This window comes from Pezoporus flaviventris, unplaced genomic scaffold, assembly GCF_033815535.1.
Source record: "Pezoporus flaviventris isolate CSIRO_AGI_PZ_B2104156 unplaced genomic scaffold, CSIRO_AGI_Pfla_v1 ptg000029l, whole genome shotgun sequence".
NCBI lineage: Eukaryota > Metazoa > Chordata > Aves > Psittaciformes > Psittacidae > Pezoporus > Pezoporus flaviventris.
In genome coordinates, this window is record NW_026892577.1 from 9,535,187 (window position 1) to 9,552,798 (window position 17,612).

Sequence of the window (17,612 nt, forward strand, 5' to 3'; positions counted from 1 at the left end):
GTACATCATGCCCTACTGTAGACAGCTCCCCAGCACGCTCCAGATAACCTTCTGCTTGTTCTGCTGTCCAGTCTCAGCATGAGGAGCTGGGCTGGAGACCCCAGTCCTGGCCCTTCATAGAGCAGCATATAAACAGCTCCTGGGCAGGGACTGCATTGGATTCTGCTTGTGGTGTCTAATTTGTTCCAAGTGCTGCTAATAATCAGGGAAATAAAATGATTAGTTAGAAAAGGAATTCAGTTTATTGGGAGCATGTTCCAGGAGGGTTTTATAGCTCTGAAATAGTAACTTGCCAATCAAATAAGTATTGCAGAGTGAAGAGGAACACAGTAGCCAGCTTGGCAGTCAGTAGAAGAGCACTGCCTTGCAGCCCATGGCTCAAAATAAACTTGGTGTGAAAATGCACTATTTTATAGACATGGTGCTTTTTTTCCTAGGAAAAAAAAAATAAATCTTGACTACAAAACTTTTTTTATTCTGTCTTGTGCCCAACAAGATCAAATTTACCTGGATCTTGCTGGATGCTTAAACCACGACACATTCCTGAGGGATATATGTGAATTCCCTCTGCATTGCACCTCATAGCTTAATGGATCTTTAAGACCTAAGAATAAGGGAAAAGAACTCTTTGGAAGATGTTGTTGCTGGTTTCCCTGGGATGAGGGAGAACCCAAGCTTTGCATGCCAGATGTGCTTTCAAGGGGAAAAGAATAAAGTGACATGGCTGGTATGTTATTTGGGTAGTTTTTTTTAATGTCACACCTTGATGGAGTCTGAGGTTATTAACTGGGGGATTGACTCTCAATATTGTGGCCAGATGCAGCAGCTGGTGGAGCTCCCCAGCTTCAGAGCTCACTTTTAAATCATGCTTCGATAATTCACCCTGTCAAGTCGATTTGAAGTTCAGTGGTGTTTTGGAGTCAGGTTTGGGGCTAAGGAGGGTTCTTGTGTCAGCAAAAAGACAGTCGGGTCTCCAGTTGGCCTAGCAGGTGTTTCCAAGTGGGCTAGTGGACCTGTTGAGTGGTCAGGTGTGCAGATGGGAATTGGTACCCCTCTGCCATAGGCTTGCTGAACTGAAAAAACCTCCAGCCTCCTTTGCTTGTCATAGAATGGTCTGGGTTGGAAAGGACCTTAAGATCATCTAGTTCCAACCCCCTGCCATGGGTAGGAACACCTTCCACTAGACCATGTTGCTCAAGGCCCTGTCCCACTCCTTAAACCCATGGGACAGAAATGGGGCTATTCAGCTAGAAGAGGTGTGACATTTTTTCTATTTTCTGTATTTTGCATACATGATTGCTCTCTGTGATAGTGATTTGCTGGCTTGGAGAGCTGGTGACATTTTTGCTGGCTGTAGCTCTTTGTGGTTGCAAGTTAAGAGGCAGTGCAGTTGACAGACCAAAGCCATGTGGCAGCCTCTCCAAGGAGACCTGGCTGCTGAGTGACTGCAATCAAGACCTGGCTTTCTTGCCACTGTGATGGGATCGCTTCAGAGCCTCCTCTGGGCTGCAGAACTGGCAATGTGGCAACCACAGCTAGTGTGGTTTAACAGGGGTTGGAAATGTGTGGAGTGCTGCAGCTGTGGCAAGAGCTGAGCCAATCTGGAGAGGATTCAGTCATCTCCAGCTGAAACTTGGCAGGATATAACTGATGTGTGAAATGAGGGTGTTGGAGCAATTCATATGAGCTGGAGTTGGGGAGATGTTGGGCTGGAGGGCTCCTGCTCATCTGTGCAAGGCTGGAAGAGTGTTGTCATACTACTCAGTCAGGGTTGTAGACAGACTACATGGGCCTATTTTGGGAAAGCCCAAAACACGAATTGGGTGGAAGGATGATAGTTACCACGAGTCAGGATTTTCAATACAACCCACAAATAAACAGTTGTACAAGTCCAAGGGACAAAGTGGCAAAGATGACCTTGACAGTCGCAGACTGCAAGTCAGCAACAGTTAAGTGTAGGCTTAAATCCCATTGAAATCTCTGGAATTCAGGCCGTTTCTTGAAGTGCAGCATGTCTATCAGTGCCCTGGCAGGCTGAGCCTCCAACGGATCACTGTTGTGATCTCTGCAGACCATTCAGTGTGTGCCCTACACTTTCTAGGAAGATTTCCTGTCCTGAGGAGATGACTTTTATCCATGGGACCAAAGCAAAATGCTTATTGTCTCGGTATTCAGAATAGGGATGGTTGCTGGAGAGATCTTTTTTGTAACCATGAAGAACCGGGAGCATCAAGCCACCATCTCACGACCAGGTGAGACTTGCCTCCGTGTTCACAAGCCACGAGGAACTTTTTGGCTGTCTTTATGTTGCTGGTGGAGAAGCCTCACAGACAGCTTGGGGAAGCAGAAATTGCCTTCTCCGGGGTACAGACAGCATGGGTCTCAGGGTGCAGGCCTGGGTTTTGCTCTTGCCTGTCCTATCTAGGGTGGTCCTGGGCTTGCAGGAGAGTGCTGATGGGAGCAGTGTTTTTGCCCTGTGGTCAGCTACGTCTCAGGGTTCGTGGTTATCCTCCACTAAAAGTATCGGTCAGTTCTCCAGCTGGCCTCTTTTGCTTACCCTCAAAAGCAATTTGGTTGGTTAAGAGAGAGGAGAGACTGTGAGAGCTTAATGGTCTGTCTCTGGAACCTGAGCCTGTGGCTTTGTCGTGTGGGAGAGCTCTTGCTTTCATTTTGTCTGACTTTGTCTCTTCCCTCAAATGAGAGCAGCCATGGTGGCTGTGTCAGTTTGGTGTGTCTTGTGAGAGAATTCCCCCCTGCTTGCTGCTTCCAGTGGGATTTGGTTGACCTGGGAGCAGATCCCTGCCTCAGATCTTTTTGGGTTTTGTGTGTTTTATTTTACCTTGGAAGCTATCCCACTGGCCTCCAGAGGGATGGATCACCCCATCAATGCACCCAGATATCCAGGATGTCCATTCCTTCTACCTGAGACAGACTAGGGCAAATCCTGGAGCAAGTGGCCTGATGGCATTGCTGAGGGCATCCCCTCTTATTTAACAGTCTGCATCTGCTGGTGTGTGGGCAAGGGTTTATTTTACCTGGGATCTCCATGTGGAGAGCCAGCTCATATTAGTGGGCTGCAAATGGAGTTGGGCCCATAGAGATTGTGGTGCTTGAAGCTGGAGACCTTCCTTTGCACTTGGCCTTGATTTACATTGCAGCCCATCTACTCTCAGTACATGGAGGTGGATGGAAGGGGAGGCACTCTGCTAGAGCACGGGATGCTGTGGCTCTTGCCATAGCCTGCTGATAGCACCCGATTGTGAATAGGGTGATTTTCTGTCTGTCTTTGTGTTGTTCCAAAGCAAGAGTGGTTTATATTTGAACAGTATTAATTTATTCTTATTGAAGCCTTAAGAAATGGCACAGTGGGCCAAGCCCTGCTAGTTTTACTCATGTTTCACAGGGCTGAGGAGGGTGAGATTTGATCCTCTTTGGATGTATCTGTACTGAAAGGGTGGTTGTGGGAAAGAGAAAAGAGGCAGGGGAATTATAACACTGGAAAATAGAATCCTAGCTCTGCCCTGAACAGTTTGGCAATAAGACGCTGCAGGGCGTAAGTTATGATGCTGTAATTCTCACCTCATGCGTTCTGTGGCATTCAGCCGACTGCTTCATGCCCTGCGCATGCAGTGTGAGAGATTTTGGTTCAGCTTGCCCCTGGCTGGCTCAGCCCTCAAGTGGAGATGCCTGCATGGGGATGGCTGCAGAACTTGGCTCTTCCTCCACTGCAGTATATTCCCTTTGGCAAAAAAGCTATGGCTGCTCAGGGCAGACTTTGCATCTCCGTAGTCCAGCCTGATTTTGGTGGATCCTTACCTGTAAGCAGATCCCTGGTCCTAGCAAAAAATGAAGGACATGTTAAGTACTATAGAAGCTACTATAGTACTGACTGTTGTGTCAGTACTGCTCCTGCTGGGATCACTGGGGGCAGTAAGGGTTGGTGCCTGGGAGCAGCAAGCAAGGTTTGAAGTCTGAAATGGGTCAAGGAGTTGTTGAGCACATCCATCTTTATCTCAATCTTCTGTTTCAAATCTGCTCTGTAAGAGTGACCACTTAGGGAAAAGATTTTCAGGTCAGGTCATTATTAATGAAAGGCTTGGCAGGAGATGCATTCATCCTGCAGATCACTTCAGGGATGGAGTGCCCTTGGCTGGGACAAAAATTGGTGCTTGCTTCTCTGTGTCTCAGGATGCCTGCAGGGTGGCAGAACGTTTGTGCCCTTCAGCCAAACTGACTGTCCATCCCGTCATCCCCATCACATGCCGGAGCCTGGGGGTGAGTTGGCAAAGCAGCTGCATGTTGAGAGCTCTACTCTGAAGCTGGCAGCTGAGCCAATTCAAAGAGGAAGCATCTCTTAAAAAATGCCTGTCCTTTTCCCAGACTCCATGAGCATGAGTTCCTGCACTGCCTAATGCCACTAAATGCACGAGGTGACTCTGATCCGTGCTGTGCCCATGTGGGCTGTTAGTGCTCTGGCAATCAGGCCTGGCCTGCTGTCAGGATGCTGTTTCATACTATTGTCTTTGCGTATCTGCTCTGTAAATTATAGTAGTGCCTTCAGCTCCTTCTTGTGTTAGCCCTTCAGAAATTGGAATTTTAAATTGCTCTGGGGCCCCATGTTACAAACTTTGAATCCTCTGAATGAGGATTGGAGTCAAATCCCCATTTTTTAAAAGGGTCTGCCATTTGGAAGTGTTCTGTTGCTAGCAGTTGGACCCAGTGGCTGTGACAGAGGCATATGGTGTTCGGAAGTCCCATCAAGTAGAGCAGCCACATCCAAGTGATGCTGTGCCCTGCAAAGATGTGGGGCTCTTTGGTGTGAGTGTGGCTGACCCAGCCAACCTGCCTTGTGGACCACCATGCACTGACAGTGCTGCATCATGGACGAGACAGAGGTCAGCATCAATTTAGGCATCTCTGTGCTGTGTAGACCTTTTCTTATGTGCATCTACCTCACCTTCAACCTTATAGACATTAGATGTCTGTCTAGCATAGGATCCTCCTACAGGCAGAGGACAAGACAGCTCCAGAGATGGATGTCTACTCTAGCCATGTACCTAGAGAAGGATCTGAGATGGGTAGCTTTGACCAGTTTGTGAGCCTGACTTTGGGATGAATAAATCTAGGACTTCTTGCCCAAATCCTGCTGAGCAGATTCCTGCTGTCTCCAGACACTGTATTGAAAGTATGTACTGCAGTTCTTGAAAGTCTGCTGTTACAGACCGTAATTTTTCTGAGCTTTTGGTGGTCACTTAAGCAGATTTAATAGAATTTCTGTCTGCTGAACATTAATAATTGCCTTTAAGTGGCTAAAAGTAGGATAATATTCAGGCTAGGTTTATTGTTCCAAGTCACTCTAAACCCTGAATTTGACAGAAACATAAATGCATGCAGTCATTTTGCTGATTCATACCTTATTACTGGTTTTGATAGAACATATAATATAGATATGGCCCTAAAAGGCTTATTTCTAAGGTGACACATGCTGACTTGCAGCCACACACTCTCCTTCCAAAAATGAGCAACTCCCAGGGCATGTGTGGCTTGTGGCTGGGTTGTGGTAGGTAAATGAGAAGGAATTAGTGTGGTCTCCATCACTGCCCTCCGTGGCAGCTCAGACAGACAGTGCTGTACCAAACAGCAGTGCACGTCTCCAAAGGAGACATGGAGTTTCTCACAGAGGGATGCTGTGTGATCCCTAGGGATGTTGTTCTCCTCTGCACCAAAAGGGTCCAGTTGAATATCTTTTCCTACCACAGGATCCCTGTATTTGCAGGTTTTAAAGGAGTGATGTTTTGAGCAGAAATGCCCATAGCACAGTATTGCACCAGGCTGAAGAAGCATTTCTTCTGTATCCCTGTATCCCAGCAGGACAGAGCAATGTGTGCCAATCTGCAGAACCCACAGCCCAGTGAGCTGAATTAACTCAGTCTGGAAACCAGTGAGGATGGTCTGTGTGTGGCCAGGCTGCAAGTTGCAGAGTTGAAGAGGGATGGGTTTTACACTGTCTGTGATGGTCCTTCACATGTGGGGTGGGAGAGGGTGTTCCTGCAAGCGGGAAGACAGGAAGCCAAGCGTGGGAAAAGGAGGGAAAAGGAGGATGACTGCTATAAGAGTGGGAGGGAAGGAAGGGGCAGAGACAATAGTTCAACTTAGCAAAGAGGCAGTGATTGAGGGTGCGAGGATTTGGCAGAGTATCTTCCCCAAAACGCTGAAGTTCCACAGGAAGAAGGTAATTTTGTGTTTAATTCAGTGCCGTGCCCTGATGGGAAGGAATCTGTTCTGTGCAGGACTCTTGCATCACTTTTCCTGCCTTGGCCAGAAGCACAGCAGGGAATAAGGAGGGTGCTCCATGTTTGCCTCCTCTTTGGTGTTTCACAGTGCAATTCAGGTGTTCTTTGCAAGACCACGACACAAAATCACTTTCTTCTTTTGCTTTTCTTCCCACAAGAAATACGGATTTCTACGAAGCCTTAAATCAAAAGTGAAAGATATTTTTCCAGTGACTTCAGCATTGCATCTTCCTGGAATTGTGGAAGTTTGTTCCCCTCTTTCCAAGAGTTGGTTTCACATTGTCAGGATTGTCCTGTAAAGAGCGTGCAAATACATTCAGTCTTACATATATATGGCCATGCAGTATAGTTGCATGCTTGCTGAGTGGTGTTTGTTTTGAGGATAGGTCTGGTTTGCAGTCACAACTCATAGCATTTTGCAATTATAATGCAAATCCTCATCTGTCAGCATGTTATGCTGGCAGTTCTGTGATGCTTTGCTGGTTGATCTGTTTGATTTCACCTCAAGTTTTATCCTTCAGTCGTGCATGAAAAATGTGGCTGCACAAACTATAAAAGTTAGAAGAGTTTTTCAGAGTTATTTTGTGTCAGGGGCTGTAGATCACACCTGAAGTACTGTGTGCCTCAGCTCTGGCTTTGTGAATCCGAGGGTCTCCTGGTTTACATGAACTTTTTGTTTCCCTCTACTCAGAATGAGAAGAAAACAAATTTATTCTTCTATTCTATGGCAAAATCCCAGGAGAGTTTCCATTATTTGGACTAAGAGTGTCCCAGAGCTTTGTCATTGTTCTGGAAGGGCCTGGAGGAGTTTTGCTCCCTTTCCCAGGCCCTTGCTTTGCTTTTCCAACACTGCATCTGGGGGTCATATGGAAGGTTACGAATCAAAGCCGGAAGATTTGCATGCTAATATAAACTACATGTAAGTGTCGGTGCAGAGCAGAAATCCCCAACACGAGAAGCTGAAGGGGAGGCTGGGATTTAGCAGTGCCTCTGTGTGGTTGTAACACTGACTGCACAGGGAGCTTGTGTCATTTGTGGAAGTAAGGCCACATGCCTACAGTGTGCAAAACTCTGCCCTCTGCCCCTACATAAGCCAGTGTCAGCAATATCATGGTGTGCTCTGTCTTCATGTGGCCACAAGCTGTGGGTGCTCTAGCACTGTATACAAGCTCCATCGTTGGGAAAAAGCACCAGTAGAGCCCTGCTGGTACAATGCAGATGGGCCCTTGTTCTGAGAGCAGAAAGAAAGGTACTTGGAGAGATCTCACACAGGCATAAATACCTCTGTGCAAAGATGTGTGAGATTTGGTGTTGACTGAAACTTACCTGAAGGCTTTGAAATTCAAGGCTCTATTTTTTTGACTCTTCTTCTACCAAGACATTCTCTTAGTTTGGCATCCTCATGAAACACCAACCACCTGCTGGGGAGAAAGACATAAGCACTGTGTATATAGTTTAGAAATCAGGTGGCATCCAGATTTAAGAGCCATTAAGCTGAAAACTTTTCACCTTGAAGTGCAGCTGGATTATTTTGGTTTCCTTGCCATAGACAGCCTCTTTTAGACCTAGAGCAGGCTATTTGAGAAGGCCACGAGGGAGCCAGGTGTCACAGAGAATCTGTGTGTTCTTGTTTCAATTTTGTGTTTGTCACTACTATTCTAATGCTCTGTAGGCTTAGATGTGTTTTCTAATCATCTGTCAACTCTTAAATGGCAGAAACACAGTCCTGTGGTTATTCTGCTTCGCAAGTGTTTCCATCACAGATGGAAAGTAAATGCAGGTAGACAGAACCATTGGAAACAGAAATACAAGTCCAAGTTGTACTGGGGTCAGATGCTCTCCCTCCCTCATACATGTATGGAAGTCTAATGGGTGGATGTTGTCCAATTCCCTTGTCTGCTAATTCCTTGCAGGGAAGCTGCAAGGAGCCGGGAGGTGGTAGCAGGGAAATGACCTGTGTCTTACTAGTCCTGTTTCTTATTCTCTTTCTATAAGCTCCACTTATTGAATGTTGGAGATAAGATGGGAGCCTTGACAGGTCTTTGATGTGACCCAGGATATCAGTTTAAAAACAGAGCCCTGCTAATGCAACACAGATATTGCCTGTCTGCAAGAATTAGGCACATCATACTCTGCTCACACACCCCTAAGAATGAAGTCAAATGAAGTAAACGAACAAGCTTGGCGAGAGGCTCGGAGGTGGTTTGTAACCGAGCTGTGGAGCTCGAGCCATTCCAGTTCTGCAGCTCTCTGGTGGACTTAATGTCTCAAATTATGGGTGCAAATTCCACTTTTTACCTTCTCATGCCTCTCATACCCATGCAAATGACCATGCAAAGAAGTGTAGCAGGGAGGTTTTTCCCCTTGGCTTATTGCTCTGTTTGTGTGGGACTTTTTAGCATTTTCTTAGCAGGAAGTTACTGGAAGGCCTGAACTCAGTGCTTAAAATCCAAAGTTGGCAAATGCCAAAAGTATGAAGGGTAAAGAAGAGACCAAGTAGAAATTTGAACTGTGGGCTTTGAAACCTCATCCGTGTATAAGAAATGTGAGAGGCTGAGTACTGGCTTGCTCTCCTGTGTAAACACAATGAGCTGGATGCGTTATTCAGACACAACCCTGTTACTTGTCTGGTCCTCACCCCTCAAGCTAGGAAACCAGCAAAAACATCTAGCCAGGTGCCTCCATACTCAAATGAGCTCCTCTTCCTGTGTTCCCAGGGATGTCTGCTGGCTGGCTGGCTGGCTTGGAGCAGTTGTTTGTTATTCTCATTTGTGTTTAAATATCAGGATTTGGCAAAGAGAAATGGATTTCATCCTAGTTAATACTCCACCAGGAGGAAGGTCTGTGCCCTTATAGGATGGAGTAGCGGTGGGATTTTCTAAGCTAGAAAGGACCCAGCTAGAGTCTCAGAGTATGACTGAATTCAGAGCTGGAAATGAGTTCATTTTTCTTGTGTACAGAATAGATTTGATGTGATGTGGCTGTAAAGAGAAGTGGCATTAATCCTCTTGCGTTGCTGAGCTGAAACAAGATCCACAAAAGAAAGCAGTGAAGGAAGGAAAACTCTCCTTCCCCCCACCCTGTATGTTTAATTAGGTTGTAAATTAGCTTGCAAATCGTGATGCAAACTGGAATTGCTGTGTCCTGCTTAATTTGCCAGTGTGGTGGCTGCTCACAGATGAGAACTGGCAAGCTCAGGGGCTGTCCAATTCGTTCCCTCCCAGCATACTGTAACTGTGCTTTGCTTCCAGAACTTAGGTACGTGTCCATGAGACCCATGGGCTGCTTTGGCTTTTTCTCAGTTACATTTCTCCCATTGGTAATGGAAACACGAGCTGGGCAGAGAGATGTCCATGAAACCACATGTGCTTCATGAAAAAGCCAGACGCTCCGCACCTGCGTGCAGCCTGCATCAGTGCTTGTGCTGGGGACTGCTCTAAGGCATCCTGCCGTGGCAGCAATCACCCTGCAAGAAGCTTTCCTGTTCAGGGCTGCTTGGGTTTCATGTTTCTTCTGAGCCTCATCTCTGCTTCTTAGCTCAATCTTCAAATTCCTGGTGTGAGAGCAGCTCCAGACTGGGGTTGAAAATAACTCTTCCTTGGCAATGTCCGGGCTGAGTTGTGGTCCCTTGGAGACCGTTGTGCTGAAAGGTGACATCATCTGGTGGTGGATTCACCACGGGCTCAGGGCTCAGGGTCTGACTTCATCTCTGTGGGAATTTCTCAGGTCTCACAGTGCTTTTCAGGGCCTTTTGGATGCTGTGAGCTGGGCAGGGAGCCCGTGCTGCTCTCACTGGATCCTGTGTCAAACACGATCCAAGCCAAGTGAAGGCACAGGTGATGTGTCCAGGAGGAGAGCTTACATTCTCCAAGTTTTTTCCTGGAGCACTTTTCTCTCCCTGCTGCCACTCTAGGTCTTGTATAGGGCAGGAACTGAGGACACTGGGGACCCTCACCCTGGGGAAACCCTGGCTAGTGTCTTCTGGGGTGGAAGAAGGAACCTAAAATCAAAGTACCTTCTGGAAAGTGAGCAGCTTTGTTGCCTTGACTTCATGGGTAGTGAAAGTGCTGTCTCTAGGCTGTTATCACTGCAAATCTGGGTCTGGGCCAGCAGTGATTTGTGCTCATCAGCACATCTTTGACATTAAAATGGTTATGCAAACTAAATTGGTGCAGTGCCTGTACCCTGGTAATTTAAGGCACAGAGTTATGTTGAATTCATGGAGGGCTGCTGCAGTTAGAGCTGTTAGAGCTGTGAATGCCACCAGCTAAATGAACCCGCTGAAGTTGCTGCAAGCCTTGTGGGAGTTGGGCTGACTTTGCATGGAAGCAGACCCGGGAGCCTTCACATGCTGAGCTGTGCTGGTGAAGTTTCCAGCTCACAGGTACTGATAGCATCTGAATATGGGAGGTGAGGAGTGCTCTTTCCAACTCCATCATGACCCACTGGAGGACAAACATCCAACACCTAAATATGAGACTTTGACGAAGCTGACGTTCTCCAGGATAAAAGGGACTGTCATGATGGCATCTGCATACGAATTGTACTGTAGCGTTGTTTTTTTGCATTCATAAAACCTTTATAATAGCTGGTATTTACTGTAATTACTTATTAAAGGTTAACAGCACCCTCTCTTACGTGTGCAGGGATATTTCTAGTCTCTGCTCTTCAATCTTGTCTTTGCCTATAGCTCATGTATTTCTGGATGTTCTTATGGTGGTCTCATCACACTGCTCATTTCAGGCACTTATCTTCCACTCCAGCTCATCTGGCTATAGGAAACAAAACATTAGTCTCTAAAAAGCCAATTGAAAACTTGGTCACATGGGAATAACCTGAACTCTTTTACCGCTGGGGTTTGTGTCAGCTGGACCTGGATATTTTCCATTGAAAACAAGACATTCAATGATAAAGTTGTGCCCAAGGACATTTGAGTGAATGCTTTTTGTAGTAGGAAGTCATCTCTCCTCATCGCTTGGTGTAGGCAGTAAAGGGAGAGCAATAATTTCAGCTTGCAGTAAATTTTCTGCTCTGTGATGGGTAAAATGGAAGTTTCCCAGAGCTAAACAGTAATTAGCAGCTGATAAAATCCCCCTCACATCCTGCACTTTCTTTCATGCAGCATGAATATTAAGAGCTGCTTATCGAGCTTAGTTCCTGATTAATATTCTCCAGTTTGTATAGGCCTGCTTCTTGCTTCTCTGAAGAAAGATTGATTTTCATATACATCATAGACTAAAAAATGATTGGATTTGTGAAATTAAAAGTTGAACTTTATTAGGAGCTGGAGCACCCAGTAATTTTGCAGTGAGTTGTTTGTAATTTGCACTTCAATTAGTATTTATTTTGAAGGACTTCTTTTTGTTAAGGATTTTTGAGGGGAAGCATTTGAATAGTAGCTGTGTTTGACTCCTTTAAGGCCATGATCATGGCATATACAGAAAGCAGATCTTTTTTACCTTAAGGAATTAATTATTATAGTACTTTTTAATTTGCAGTCACGATTCCAGTTTAGTGCTGTGCATGTATTGACCCTAGGAAAACACTGTATTTACAGCGTACTTGGAAGAAGAGCTTGCTCCAAGACATGTGAGATGCTTTGATTTTTGTCTTCTATCAAGAAACAGAGTGCTGAGACCTGGGACTGTTGTGGGCAGGGACCAGCTGCGTGCTGGAGCTGTGGCTTGTGTAGCTCAGTTCTAGGAAGCTGTTGGATGCCACAGAAAGCCCTCCCTTGGCCCCGCAGGCAGCGAAGCTGGGCCAGCGGGTGTTCAGGGCTTTCGAGCGTGGGACGGCTGTCCGTATTTATCTGATATTTCCTGCTGCCTCCCTGTCCCGTTGCGTTTGCATGACCTCGGGCTCCCCCGGGACTGCTTTTCCCTTTCTCCCCTGGGACATCACTGATCGCTTTCACAGTGACCCTTTTAAGATCTGAGCAAAAAAGAAAGACGAGGTAAGCTGATGTAATGTTTGCTGCTCATGGAGAGGTTATGGGTCTGACTGAGGCAGTAGAAGCGAATAATCACCAAACTCTGATCTCTGAGGGAGAGAAATATGATACCGAAGTCTTTTGAAACCTCTAGACCTTGCTTTTAAAGTGTGGCATTTTTCAGATCTTTTTCAAGCTAACGGTTATTTCCCATCATTTGAAATGGTGGCTGTCAAGAAGCAATTTGATTTACGCGAAGAAGCAAAGAAAATCAATAGCCATTTCACATTTTGCACCTGCAACCCACCAAGCACATTTTGAGCCCATTAGTTTCTTGCTTCACAGAGCTCCGGGTTATGATTAAAGGCTTTTCTCACTCCTGCTATGATCTTCCCATGAAATAAAAAGTCAGTGCATCTGCATGCTCCCCAATTCATCACTTGCTAAGCTTGAAGACACCTAAGGCTCAAAAGTATCTAATTGCTGTTTTGAATGTGCAGCAAAATCCTGGCTTGACTGGAGTCAGTGCCAGCTTCCTTCCTGCAGAGCCTGGATTTCAGAGCTGGGGTCCTTCTCCAATCCCATACCCTGTGCCAAACACATCCAGCTTCTTGACCAGAGCATGCCTTTGCACCTGGCTCTGCCCAGTCTCATATGATGGGGGTGTTGTGTCGCTTACTGCACCACTGGATGATGCTGGACTCTTAAAGCAGGACTAACTCCTGTCTGGACTAAATCCTGATCTGTCAGACTTGTAGGCTGTTAAAATTTTGGGGGATACACAGTTTTTGTGGATACTGAAGAGTAGCGTGGGGAAGCCTGCAGTGCCATGAATATCAGAAAGCCTGGAGCCTGTGGCATATGTGTTTTGTTTCTAGCTTCTTGGAGAAAAAATGCATTATTAACGAAAAAATACAGCCTTTATTTGCATGTACAATATGTTTCTCCTATCCCTGTCTTGTCCCCTTTGTGAGAACCCAGGGCCAGAATTACAGTATCTGAAGTTGCTTTTGGATCCCAGTCAGCTCCCATCTGTCGTGATCTGTTTTTAATTGAATGGGTTTTCCATCTGAAAGTAGCTGTTGGATGGAGAATGAGTAGAAATATTTGTGTTGTGAATTAGCTCAGAGTGAAGCTACAAACTTTTTTTTTTCCCCTTCACAACAAACACATGGAAAAATATTCTTCAGTGTAGTGTGGCTGGCCTGAAAATTGGCAACAACAGCTTCCTTCCCAGGCTCCGACTCCTCTGCCTTGTCTGCATGGACAAGGTCTTTAAAGGGGACCTGAAATCTTCATCTTACACAATCTTATCTCCCATCCATGTCACGCTTGTGTATATGCATACTGTGGGAGGGAGGTTGAGTGGCTCCGTTTTGCAGGAGGAATGTAAGACACAGCAGAGGTTTAACCTGGGTTTGCTGAGAGATGTCTTCTTGCCGCTAGGCTCTTCTTTGCCAGCCTTGATTGTCTCTGCTTGGTGGGAGCAGCAGATAGGTTTGATACGATAACTGAGTCAAATTCAGTCAAATTAGTCATTAGCCTCAGTGCTCTAGGAAAGTTCCCAGATCTCCTTAACAGCCTGTGCTCAGTAGGTCTGGTTCCTTAATGCCATGAAACTGGGCTGCAGTAGATGGGGAGCCTGGGGATTGAATATGGTCTAATAAGCAGAGAGGAAAGCAAGGCTGTGGGACCTCTGTGGTTGGCACCTCTCTCCTACTGGGGAAGAAGAAGAAGGAAGAAATCCCTCAGCAGTCCTTGGAAAGGCATTGTTAAGCCTGTTCTTCAACATCCCTCCAGGGGTTTTCATACAATACCCTTTATCATTAAAAGCAGAGAAGCAATTACCCTGCATCAGTGTCATGGAAGATGGGCCAGTGTCCTTGGGGAGATGAAGAGGAAGGTGATGCTTATCCATCCCCCTGTGCTAGAGACAGCTTCGCTTCTGCATCCATGACAAAAGGGAGAGTTACTGCAGCACTGGGGCTGAGGGAGGAGGGATGCTTTCCTGTTTCTTATGTCAGATCCTTGTCTTGCTCCGTATGTGAAACCTGGAGATTGCTTTAAAGACCCGGGAGCTAGCCTAGCTGTGATTTCCATTAGACTTGCATTGTATAGTCACCAACAGTGACTTTGTCTTGTGCTTGCTGAAGTCGTGTGTATCTGTCATCAAGGCAGAAGGACCAGCATTTGCTTTGAGTGTATGAGAGTAGAATCTGGCTCATTTTTACCTTATTTTTCTTATTTTTTTTTATTCTTTTTAATGTTTTGAGGTCAAAAGGAAACACTTGTGGTTTATATATATGTGTGTGTGTGTGCGTGTGCATGTGCATATTTTTATCAACTTTTTATCACAGCTTCTGGCAAAACAGTGTTTCTGTAAGATGATGTGTTTGGAGGATGGAGCGGGGCTGAACAGGGCAAATTCTGGGCTTGTTCTGGGCTTTTGTTTTTATTTCCACTGATGTAACAAAACAGTGCCACTTGTGCTGACCTGGTTTACATCACCTTCAAATCAGTCTGATAGGTGCCAAAGGTGCTGAGTGGTACGATGTGGCTCAGCCGTGGCTGTGTGCTGTGGGGTTGAGTGTTGTCACACCTGTATGGATGTGTGTAAGCAGCTGTGTTGCACAGCTGTAATCTGACAGCTCCCCAGGTGCTGAGTTCTGTTTGACTTTCCTTGTTTTACCTAGGAAGGGCCATAGGCACATCTCCATGTACAAGGAAAACCTGGAGTATGGGATAGGAGATCAGCAGCTCATAGTGAGCTGTTGCTTCAGGGGTAGAATCATTCTCTCAGCCATGCCTGCAGCAGCTCCTGGGACCCTCCAGATGGGTAGAGGTAGAGACCAGAGTGTGCTACCAGGGAGGAGCGAATGTGCCATCACTCCAAGCTTTAATCCCAGGGAGAGCAAAATCAGTGGGAGCTGGGGATGGGGACAGGTGAGAGAGCACTGGGTGCTCTCCTGAAATCTCTGCTAAAGGCTGCAACAGGGCAACAGCTTTAATTCAGTCTAGTGCTGCACCCAGGGCTATTTTCCTCATTGTGAGCACCGGTGAGACGTGGAATTAACCTAAGCTGACTTCAGCCTTTGTATGTATCCTGTGTTTCATGGCCCACGTTGACTTGTGTTTTCTTTTCCCTGAACAGGTCTATATCATCAACGTAACATGGTCTGACCTGACTTCCCAGATCATCTATCGGAGATACAGCAAGTTCTTTGACCTGCAGGTAAGTCTGTCTTGTCTAACATAAAATATTACTTCCACTCCCTTCTAGTCGCATTTCCAGCTGGGTTAATAGTGCCTTTAAATAAAGCTTTGTGTGTGTTTGGTCTGTTACATGTCATGATCTTGAAACTTTTCAGACTCTGTCCTTGTAGGGTGTAAGATAAGTGGGTGGTATGCTCACAGCAAGTAACTTGCACTGTAAAGACATTTAAAGCTGACATTTTCATGAATGGTTCCCATTGAAGAGGGGATCTAATTTTAAATACTTCAAATGCACTTAGAACAGAAAGAGCAGAAAGAGAGCTACATTCTGGGCCCCCAGAAACTACTTCCCCAAATCACTGAGAACAGCAGAGCTTTTGCACACTCCCACAGCAGTTTGGTAATGGAGATGGTAGTGGAAACCTTCCAGACTCTCCTCCTAATTGTCTACCCAGTCAGCTGGTGTCCTGGCTCCTGCTGTTTTGTACAGCTCCTTTGCTGTATCCTGTGCCTGTATATTTAGATTTCATAGAAAGCTTTCTTGCTGGATAGCTGCTGACCAAAGTCTGAAGCCAGGAAATAGGAAAAGTCCAGATTACAAAGTTTCAGAGTGAGCATCTTCATTTCTGGTCCTGCTTCCAGGCACCTGCATGGGTATGGAGAGCTTTCTGGCTCAGGACTATTTAGCAATAATCCATGTCCATTGATACCTTTGTATCATCATACCTCTGTAGGCAGAAAAGCTGTAATTGTCTGGGCTGAAAGCAAAAGCTGCGGTTTGTCAGACTCCTGAACTTTGGGGGGAATGTTGACTTTGGGCTGCAGATGGTGTTTGGAGCTGGGCTGTGGTTAAGTATCAAGTGAGTCCTCACAGCCAATGTTAAGGATGTACACAGCTGACCGAGCTGTGTCTTGGGAAATAGCATTAAGCCTTTTTGCCATGATAAATTAGGGAAGAAAGAGTTCTTCCCTTGGATAGCTGATCTGAGATATCTTTAAGAGTCTTACTTTCACCATTGCTCTCCTTTATGTGCCATTTCTGATACTTGGACATCTGAAGTCTCTAGCCTGTTCTGCAATCTGTATCGGTTATGGCCTCCTGGCTTTTCTGGTAGGAAACAGGACCATTTCTGTGGCCAGTCCTGATTTCTGTGTTTGCTGTGTGGCTGGAAGACAAAGGAGAGATGCTTCTCTTATACCCCTCTCCACTTCTTACTGGGCTGAAGTGCCAGGCTTGCCAGTCCTACCCCTGTGTGGACTAAATAAGTGTCTAATGTACCTGCTAAAGATGCACAGCTCTGTAATCACACACAGTTGTTGTCAGCATGCAGATTGTGGCCAGAGCTGTTTCTTTCTCTCTTCTTTTAATTTTTGCCCCAGTTCTGTTTTCATGTATATGTTCTTCTGGGTCTCCTGGCCTTTCCTGGTAGGTTTGAAAAGTTCCCATCAAGCACGGAGTTATCAATGGGGTTAGTGTGTTGGACAGGAAATGATGTCTCAATCAGGGAGTGAGTCCTGAAAGGTCCCATTGATAAGTGCGAGGGGGCCTAGCGCCAGTGGAAAACTCTCGCTTGCACAACGCTTCTCCCCCCACGAGAAAATACGACAAGAAAGTAACAAAATTCCCTTTCTTAACCCTTTTCTCTCCCAGGAATCTCTGTCAGGGCCACCACTGCATTAGCAGTGACGGCTCTCTGCAATAACCTCTTTAGCTCTTGCAGCATTAGGTGCACAGTTAGTGAAACTGAGGTCTTCACCTGGGGTTTCTATGGCCTTGTCATGTCTCTGTAAGCATCTTGCTGTGGCAATCTGTGCCTCAGTTTCTCAGCTGTAAGATGGGGACAAGGTCCTGTGTGTATATGGAGCAAATTTCATCCATATAAGGGATGATCTGTACTTTAAAGATTCTTTGGTGTAACCTAGCACTGGTTGGACCTGGGTTTTGCGACCTGATACGATGCATGGTAACGTGGCCTTAGCATAATCAATCTACTTTGGTAGTGTCCCTGCTTATCATTATGTGTCCCTTGAAGCAGAAAATCAAGCAAATACTCAGTGAGTGATGCTCAGCCAATTCACAGGCACCACTCTTGTCCAGAACAGCTGGAGTCTGCAGGTCCCTGCCAGCTCCACTCATCCCACTGTGCCCATGACTGAGGGGCACTTCAGGGCTTCCA

At 46.0% G+C, this 17,612-nt stretch overlaps 1 protein-coding gene across 3 annotated transcripts in view; it reads left to right on the forward strand.

Annotated features, from left to right (window-relative positions):
• The window catches only part of SH3PXD2A (SH3 and PX domains 2A), a 254,832-nt gene that overhangs the window by 27,705 nt on the left and 209,515 nt on the right, over window positions 1-17,612 (forward strand). For all 3 annotated transcript variants that reach the window (XM_061458831.1, XM_061458833.1, XM_061458832.1), the window contains exon 2: window positions 15,374-15,454. In XM_061458831.1, coding sequence (XP_061314815.1) covers window positions 15,374-15,454 — 81 coding nt within the window. The remainder of the gene's footprint in view (window positions 1-15,373; window positions 15,455-17,612) is intronic.